This window comes from Chenopodium quinoa, unplaced genomic scaffold (genome assembly GCF_001683475.1).
Source record: "Chenopodium quinoa cultivar QQ74 unplaced genomic scaffold, ASM168347v1, whole genome shotgun sequence".
In the NCBI taxonomy this organism is placed as follows: Eukaryota; Viridiplantae; Streptophyta; class Magnoliopsida; order Caryophyllales; family Amaranthaceae; genus Chenopodium; species Chenopodium quinoa.
Window position 1 is genome coordinate 9409 of NW_018745308.1, and position 10098 is coordinate 19506.

Here is a 10098-nt window from a genome sequence, read left to right on the forward strand (position 1 = left end):
TTTTATCTTCCAGTACGGTAAAATTATCAGATTTTCGAAAACGCGTTAAAATCCGGTTTGGCGTCCAACCCCAGGCCTTGGCGCCTGGAACCAGGACTGGCGCCAGCCATTGGCGCCAATGAGCCAGGGCTGGCGCCAGCCATTGCCGCCAATGAGCCAGGGCTGGCGCCAAGTTAGTTTTATGATCTTCAGACTCTGTTTTGATAAATTATCTTTTTTGGATGTTTTTGTCTATAAATATCGTATTAAAAACTTCGTTTTCATTCAAGGATTATTAATATTCAATAATCATCTACATCTATCGTTCACCAATTCTTAAGTTTTAATAAACTCCGTTTTCATTCATCATCTACAATCATCAATCGTCAACAATTACTTTATGAATCATTAATCTCTTAGCATTCTTTCAAAACTTTGCTCTTTAATACAAAATTCCGCATTCACAAGATCTTGATACACCTAGCCATATTCGAAGTTGCCTTCGCCCTAGACGTGAAAGGTTTTAATTTCTGAGGAAAGAGGTACGAGGCATCAAAGTAAGTACTTTAATTGGTTTAATTGATTTATGATGTAGATATCATGCTTAGATTGTTATTTATGATTCCTAGTATCATGTCTAGGGTATCTTTAATATCAAGTATGATTTAAAAGTATGATGCTTCCTATGTTCTTCCTAATGTTTATGATTATTATGATGATTATGATTATTTATTATGTTGCTTGATATGCATATTATTTTATATTGTTATTGCTTGATCACCTTTATTGCAGGTTAAAGGGAATTGGTATTTATAATCACGCTTAATAAGATAATTAATAATATTGTTTAGGGTTAATTGTGATTATAATTTCAAGTGATCACCAATAATAGATTTATTTGTGCATTATATTCAAACAACATAGATTAAACAGGTTTAGGGTTAATCCTATTGTATGTTAGTCTGAAAGCGCACATGAATACGAGCAGAATAAAGTAGAGGCCTATTATTAGGGCAGGTTCAATCTCTTTTAGGTTGGATTTGTACCATCATCCCCGAACCCTTATTTGGTTCATGACCTTATGGAGTTGACGATCTCTTGGATCGTTAAGGGGTGTAACCTTCACCTCGTGAACGGTTTACAAGTTCCTTAAAAACTTGTTGGCGACTCTTTTGCTCTATCTTCTTCCCTTTTGGACGCCACCGTACTTTAGTGTATGATCACAGTGGGGTTCAAGCTAGTGGGATTTTTAAAGGCTTGAAACTATTCCCTACACAATGCATTTGTTCTTATTCAATCTCAATCTTGTTTCATTCCAAATACTCATATTAGTCAATTGTTCAACTCTATTCTCATGTAGTTTGAGTTTCTCGCTCAAATGTTTCCAATCATTCACTCCATCATTTGCTAAAAGAGTTTTGTTATTTTGAGAAGTGAACAATTTACAACAAAAACAATATACTTTATCAACATGTTTTGAATAAACCAACCATTTTCTATCAGAAGTTTCCCCATTACTCAACTTTCTTATAAAATAAGAATATGAAAAACGCCTATAAAAACTATCGATAGGAAATGTGAGATTTAATTCTCTTATAGGTCCTTTTTCAATCAAAATATCTCTAGTTTTAGCATCAATTAAACCCCAATTTCTAGGATCATAGATATCAAAAGGAGGGATAAAGTGTTCATTAATACCCACATCAACATTTGGCATATCATTAGGAACATCAACATTTGGCACATCATTAGGAACATCAACATTTGGCAAATCATTAGGAACATCAACATTAGGCACATCATTAGTAACATCGAAAATTGGCTCATCATTAGGAACATCAACAATTGTCACATCATTAGGAACATCGACAATTGGCACATCATTAAAATTATCATCATTATTCAAGTAATTCGAAGATTCTTCCACTCGACTATTACAAAAAAAATTATCTAATGCTCCTCTTTGAGATTCAATCAAATGTTGGGCTCGTTTTCTTTTTTCCCTTTTATCATGTCCGGATGCATGTTTTCTCGAAAATATTATTAAAATAAATAATATAATAAAAGTTAAAGAATAATATCACCGAATCTCGCAAGATGCTAATAGTAAATCCGAAAAGTCCAAATATCGGCAACACCTACAATAACATAAAATTATAAATTCAGTACACTTGAATAATACATTATTTAAATATATCATTTACCACTTAACAATTAAACATATGGACATATGGTGAATTTGTAATAATATCATACACTGATACACTCATAATTTATTAATCCATAAAGAATTAAAGACCATAATTAAAATCTATCAATCGACATTTCACAAAAAATGTGATACTAATAACTTTTTTTTTTGGGTAGAGATACTGATAAAGTGATAAGATAATTCATAAATTCATAATTAAAAATTATCATTTGACAATTTGATAATTCATAATCAAATATCATATTCATAATTCAAGCAAACTGATAATATAAGAACTAACTGGAATTCTGGAAAAATGTATTTCATGTAGCATCTTTAAATTTCTTTAAATTGAATTATTCATAAATTAAAATAGATTAATTGCTTTAAATTGCTGGAAAAAAAATTAAATTTAAGAACTTACTCGTATGATTTCAGAAATCTCAAGAAATACTCTGATACTCCGTACTCGTATGATTTCTGAATTCTGATTTCATCTTCGAACATCGAAGCCAAACTCCATAATAATGGTGAAAAAATAATAGATACAAATAGAAAAAGTGATTAAGAAAATTGATAAGTGAAGAACAATTAAAAGAGTATAATTTATAGGAAAATTCTTAGACTTTGATCCCGTTGAAAATTGATTGCAAAGATGAACGTTTATGGGGGAAATCATCTTCTTAGAATTAATTTGGGAAAGAAGATGAAAAATCAGAAAAATAATTGATTTCAGGAATGAAATTGAAGATTATACGGTTGTATTTGGGTAGATTATAGGAATTAATTTGGCAAATTCAACTTCCCAAAGATGAAGGGGCTATTTTCTAGGAGGAATTAATTTGAGGGGATTTTTGTGGGAATAAATTGATTGATTAACTTGAAGTCTGGAATAAACGCCGCTTATTTCGTATAATCAGTATTTTTTTTATATATATACGAATATGGGTTTCAAATTTTGGGGCCCTGGGCGGGCGCCCTAGCTGCCCCGGCCCAGATACGGCCCCTGCGTGGACAGCAGCAGCAGCACACACATCGGGGTGGTGCACTGCTGCGCTGCCCCCTGTCCGACCCGTACCCAGCCCACCCTCCCTCCTGGACCACCACCGGTGCGGCAGTCGCCGTGTTTGCGCCACCCAGTCGCGGCTGCCGTACCTCAATGCCTCTTTAATTTTTTTTTTTAAAATTTAAAACAAAACATTTTTATTAAAAATAAAATTAATGTGGTCTATCTAATTTTAAAATTAAATCATATTCAATTTTAAAATTAGGGTTCTTCATGAATTTAATCCCAATTCAATTTAACTTTTAAATTAAATAGGTTGATATGAAAAATTCATAATTTAACATGAAATCAAATAGATTAAATTCTTTAAACATGAAACTTTCGAATTAAATCAAAACCAAAAACACAAATTTCATAAATTGGGGTTAATGATTTTGAAATTTTCGAATATTAAGGGGGGGGGGGTTCGAATTTTTTGAATATTATAGGGCTATTTTCGGATCAATTTAAAGCTAATATGGAGCAAATTAAACAACTTTAATGATTTTATATTGTTAAATCACATTTAATATAATAATTGACCCATAATTAAATTATTCTCCCTCCTAATTGAATTAAAATTGTGGATTATCAAAGGGTTAATACTCAATATATGTAATTGCAAGAGGCTAACTGATACCACTGTAGGGGATTATAGGTACTACGCAGCGGAAATAATCATAAATCATATTCATATAGCACTTAAACAAGGATCTCATGCATAACACATAAAGAGTAAGAATAATACCTTTGAAGCGTGATTCCACAAGTGATCGAACAAGAACAATAAGGAGAACAAGAACCCCACGTGTGATTCCTCTACTTAGTCCACGAGCACGGATTAAACCTCCACTAATGCTAGTTAGTCGTGACTGAACACTTCAATCAACCTTCAATGGAGATCCGAGCCACGAACACACCACAACACCACCCACGCGCCACCACACGCGCCGCCCACAAGGGAGAGCCGTACGGACAAGGAGGAGAGAAAGAGGGCCGAGTAGAGAGAGAGAATTAGGGTTTTGGGATGCTTCGTTGCTTGTGTGACAATTTACTGTATGTCAATTGTTATGTCATGCAACCCTAGGCATGGTTTATATTTATAGATCATATCTAGAAATAAAACCATGTCAAGTCCAAAACCCATTAGACTCTTCTAACTATCCAAGCCCAATCATCAACATGGTATTTCATGAACTCATGAGGCCCAATAATGGGCCTCTAACTTTTTTAACCCAATACTCTTATGTGTGACCTTGTAGGATCCATTCTATAAGGCTTTGGGCTATTAAGCTAGCCCAAAGATCAATTTTCATATCTAGCACCAAACATTGACGACCCTATAGAATGAACTTATTATCTCCATAATAGTGATCCTTGATATATCTAGTAATTGCACTTATCGAAGACATAACTCCTTCAGAGATTAATGAGGAAAAATGCAAAAAATGAAAGTGTATGAAAATATGGAAAAATTATACTCATTTTATACAGAAATTTTTTTTTATGACCGTTGGTGTTTTGGTTTTTTGAAATAAGTTACCATTAACAAAATATAGCCGTTTTAGAGACTTAAGTCACAAAAAATATGTGACCTCTAAAGTTGTGACAAGTGTCACAACTTTACTTGTGCTTGCTTTGACAAATTACCGTTTTTTTTGTAGTTGTTTGGCATTTTGCTCCCAACGATCACTTTTTTCTTCTTTTTCTTTTGTTTTCTTCTTTACATTTTGGCACGTGGGTCGAGGCTTGGTTTCCTTTTCACGGAAAGGAAATGTTGGTTTCCTAATCAAGATAGGATCCTTTTAGCAAACCCAACATTTATGAGGAAGCTAAAAAGTACATAAAAGGAGAGTAAAAGGATAGATATCCTCTTGAATTCTGGTGCTCTTAATAAAATATATATATCGAGACTATTTAGATAAGATATCACAAGACTATATTTTATCGTATCTATAAATCACAAAAGCTAGTCAAAGTGCAATGTGTGAATAGTGTAAAAATCAAACGATGTCAACTAAAAAAAAAACTAAGAAAGTAAAATTTGGTTTGTGGAAAGATTTAAACACGGCTTGTTGGCTTGGTTTAGTTAGAAAAGATTCAAATAAGGCTTGTTGCGTTGTTGGTTTGGTTTAGTGAGAAAGTTTTATTTTAAAACCACAAATTTGTGGAGTCAAACCCCATTTAAACAACTTTATGATGGAGATTTTTTAACCCTTTCCCCAACTCCTAAAGGCTAAACCATGAATTTGTGGAATCAAACTCCACAATCATTGTCTTCCACTTCCTATTGGATCGCTCAACCAAGGGAGTGCTTTTTACTTTCTCTACAAATAGATGGTTCAAAGATACTCACCAAGTCACAAAGCTGAGATGGGATGGTGTTCGGATAATGGTGACCTGTTGGATGATCGAATCATTAGCAAAAGTAAGTTGGGGGTTTTTACATCAACTTCACTTGTAGAGGCAATGTCATGCATATATGGGTTTCAATGGGCTTTGGATAAAGGTTTTAGAGAATTTAACACTCCCTATGATACATCATGTGAACTTGGTAATAATTGTGGAAGGTATGTTACATAATTAGAGTATGCTAGTGCAATAAGTAGCTTGAAGTTGTTTGATTAGCTAGTCTTTCTCTTTTTTTTTGTTCTTTTGTTTCAGCATTTGCGTTGTATAAGGGTGTTGATTGTTTGGCTGGACTTATGTTGTGTTTTGGTGGGTGGCCTTGCTGTTGGACTTTACGAAATTGCATGAATCATATTCATAAGCATCTAAACACCAAGATCAATGCATAACACATAAAGAACAATTGATAATACCTTTGAAGCGTGATTCCACTGGCAATTGAGCAGGAACAAACAGGAGACAAAGAGTCCCAAACATGATTTCTTTACTTAGTCCACGGGCACATATTAAACCTCCACTAATGCTAGTTAGTTGTAATTGAACCCTTTCAATTAATCTTCTACGGAGAAGAGAGAAACACTAATAACCACGAACCACAACACACGCCACCTAGGGTGGCCGGCCGTACGGACGAGGGGGGGAGAGAGATGGGTCGTGAGAGTGAGAGTGAGAGAGAGAGAGATTAGGGCTTTGGGACTTGGTTGCTTGAGTTACAATTAACTGACTTGTCAATTGTTATGTCAATCTAAGTCATGGATCTTATTTGTAGATCATATCTCTAAATCAGAGTCAATGTCAAGCCCAAACTCCTAATCCTAATCAAACAGAGCCCAACATTCCTTATGGTTTTTCATGATCTCATGAGGCCCATTAATGGGTCTCTTACTTGTTTAACCTAATACCCTTGTTGTGTGACCTCATAGCCTTATAGAATCCATTCTATTGGGCTTTGGACTATTTGACTAGCCAAAAGATCATTTATCATATCTAGCAACAGACAACGACGGCCCAAAAAATGAACTTATTATCTCCATAATAATGATCCTTAATATATTTAGTAATTGCACTTATCTAAGACATGATTCCTTCATTTGCTTGGCCTTATAGTGGGGACAAAGTGAGGAGAATCCTTTCGGGTGATGAAGCATATTCATGATGGGCATGAGTGAAGAGCGAATCATGTTTAGTTTCCATAATAATATGATGTGGTTTATTGGTTTGATTATCATATATTTTGTTTGTGAGACTAACGCAAGGGTTTTTAATATTTAATTCGGTTTTGTTAAGGGTTTACAATGGTTCCAAGTTGTTGGTTGACTTTGTTTGACTTTACTTTCGTTGGTTTGACCTTTAAAGTTGACTTGTTTGGAATGGTTTTAAAGATAGTATTTCGCTGTGTGTCTTTGATAATTGTCTTAGCCGTTTTCACAGTGGCGGTAATGTCTTAGATTTTCCTATTTCGTATTTTAAAAGGAGGAAAACAAGTATTTTAAAGGAAATGAATTTCTAGGTTATTACACTCAAAGTTCACTAGCAATCTTAGTACAAAACATTGGCATGCAATGGGTAGAGTTTTTGATTACTTAAAACAAACTAAGAAATATGCCTTGCGTTATGGAAATTTTTCGGTTGTACTTGAATTGAAGGATACATTGATGTTAGTTGGATGTCAAATGATGGAGGTAACAAATCCACAAGTGGTTGAATTTTTATGCTCGGTGGTGGTGTTATTTCTTGGGCCTCAAAGAAACAAACTTGTATAACTCATTCCACTATGGAAGCTGAATTTTTAGCTTTAAGTGCAGTATGCAAAGAAGCAGAATGGCTGAAAAATTTGTTATTAGATATAAAGTTGTGGCCACAACTTATGCCAACCATTTTTTTGCACTGTGATAGATAGTGAGGCAACATTGTCTATAGCCTATAATAAGATCTATAATGAGAAGTCTAGACATATCAATTTGAGACATGCATATGTGAGACAGTTAATATCTGACGGGATTATAACTACAATTTATGTAAGGTCTTGTAACAATTTGGTAGATCCTTTCACTAGAGGTCTTCCGAGGGATATGGTTCATGGTACAAGCCGGGAGATGAGCTTGAGATCCTGCGGTACCCATTTTTTTTTACTAATTATTAGAAATAGAAGTCAAAATCTCACGTAAGTTGATAATTTGACTAAAAAAGAAATTAGAGTCGCCACTCTATTTTTGCCCGAATACAGACGGTCTTTTTTTTTTATGATCGTTTACAAATAGGAAACGACATTGACTCCATTAGGTGAGGCACTATATAAGTATTGTTTGGGGTAATTTTACCCTAACACATGGTCCAGTCAGAGTGTGACACGTGTCACCTTAGGGTTAGTCCAAATAGGACCAATCCCTGTTTGACACGTGTCATCCCAAAGAAATGGGAAAAAGGTGGCCTTCATGGCCCAAATCCCGAGAAAGCTGGAATGCGGCGCAGCCCGCCAATGATTAGGGCTTGATGACCTAATCAGGGGCAGAATTCCCGATGACCCTATAAATAGGGAGATTTCCTCCTTTTGGAGGCACGTTTTTACCATTTATTACATAGTTTACTATTTGATAAAGACATCCTGAGCTTGGAATCCAAGCAAATCCCCACCTAAATTTCCGCACCTTTTTACTCCTATTCAAGTTACTAACTTGATCGTCGGAGGCGGAGCTCCAATCACCTGGGGTCTCCGTTGTTTTGCAGTTGCAGCTCACGCGTGGACCAGACTTTGTGACGTAACTCTCCCGAGGGACAAAAACACCCAAAACAAATATGGTATTAAGAAATTACAGATCTAGGTACGGGGTATAAGTTAGGAAGATCGAACATTTAGAACTCGTCTCTTCCTCTGTTCTAACGAACAGGCTCTTACTAGTACGTTGTTAATCGGTTATGGTTATTCACATGTTTTTCATTAAACTAATGCATAAAAAAACACGAAAGTTTCCACATTGTCAATCACACTCAAATGGAAAATAAAAGTGAATCAAACCTTATGATATATGTTAGGTAGTTTGAGCATTAAAGTTGCTCTAGTACCGTTCATTGTGGGATTTGAATCCACTCCCGGATCAAAACCCTACGTAGTTCTTATAAACGTCCATTTATACATGGTCAAAATTTCATACGAGGTTTCAAGAAGGTGTTTTTTTTGGAGGGGTGGTCGATCTGTATAGGGTCATTTGAATGAGGCCGAGCAATCTTGCTTTCAAGATGGAGGTCAATTTATCAAGGTTAAGGAAGTCGCTAGAATTAGCGACACCATATAGGAGTTTCTTTAAGGAGAATGATTTTTTGTTTGTAAAATGCGTTTCAATTAACGACTTATTTAGGGTTGACCAACTTCCGAAAAGATATTGTATGGGCTTATTTGAGTGTGCTTAAAGGGAATTTTATTTAGTATGAATCGAGAGGAATACGAAGGAAATGTATTTGGATTGTATGAAATCTACTTATGCAAAGTGGACATTCCATATGGCTTAAATCTAAATGATAGGTAGTGAATTGAAAACCTTGATCATGTTAGATTACGCATGCGATCTATTAGAGATAATGAAACTTAAAAGTTTAATCCTCTGTGGCAAATAGATCATCTCATAACCTACCATGATTGAATATTCAATTTTACCCTCTTATTTGAATATAAGTCATAAACCATAACTCGAAAGATTTCTTTTATTAATAAAATGATACAAGCATGCAAAGCCATATTTTACTTGATTAAAATTTAGTTGTCTCTTTATTAAGAAATGCATAAGGAAATTTTGCTCTTTCGAACTGTGATGGAATTAAAGCTTAAAAAAAAGTTCTTTTTAAAAGTATAACACATTCTATTCCAAAATAAATAAATCATTTATAGTGCTCCTTTTATATAACCATAGGATATGAAGAAGACTTGAATAAAAAAGGTTTAGTCTTAAGATGATACATATGTGTCTCTTTTTGGATGAGATTTATATTAAGTTGAGGCATGAGTAATTTATAGCTTCCTAAAATGACTTAACTTAAAATATTTTGAGAGAATATTTACCAGAGGTATATATAATAGGGTGACACAAATTACATGATAATGTTCATTCTTTTCTTTCTTAATGGGTTTCAAGTTTCTCTAAAATACCATAACTTATGTTATAACGGTTGGATTTGAGCTTATGATAAGTCTTTGGAAAGGTCTACGTGTCTTATATAACATATCAAAAATTGGGATCCATCCAAAGGTTGAATTAAAAGATAATGATTTTTCTCTAAAATCACTCTAGTTTGGGATGTTCATGGGGAATAGGGTGATAAAGGTCAAGTACTTCGAAATTGGCATGATCCTTTTAATAGTACATTAAGGACAAACATGTAGATGCTCTGTAAGAAATTCTCTCTTTTTATAAGTCATTTGATATGCCAAATTAAAAAGGTATCCTTGGTTGGGAAAAACAGCCTCAAACCAGGTTAATAT

General features: G+C 34.3%; 1 protein-coding gene across 1 annotated transcript; it reads right to left on the reverse strand.

The window, feature by feature from the left end:
• Positions 1 to 1249: 1249 nt before the first annotated feature.
• On the reverse strand, positions 1250 to 2249 carry LOC110712296 (zinc finger MYM-type protein 5-like). Its single transcript, XM_021890753.1, has 3 exons — positions 2236 to 2249; positions 2064 to 2117; positions 1250 to 1910 (listed from the first exon to the last, which is right to left on the reverse strand). Exons 1-3 carry the CDS (start codon positions 2247 to 2249, stop codon positions 1250 to 1252), a joined length of 729 nt encoding a protein of 242 aa, XP_021746445.1.
• Between the last annotated feature and the right edge of the window lie 7849 nt (positions 2250 to 10098).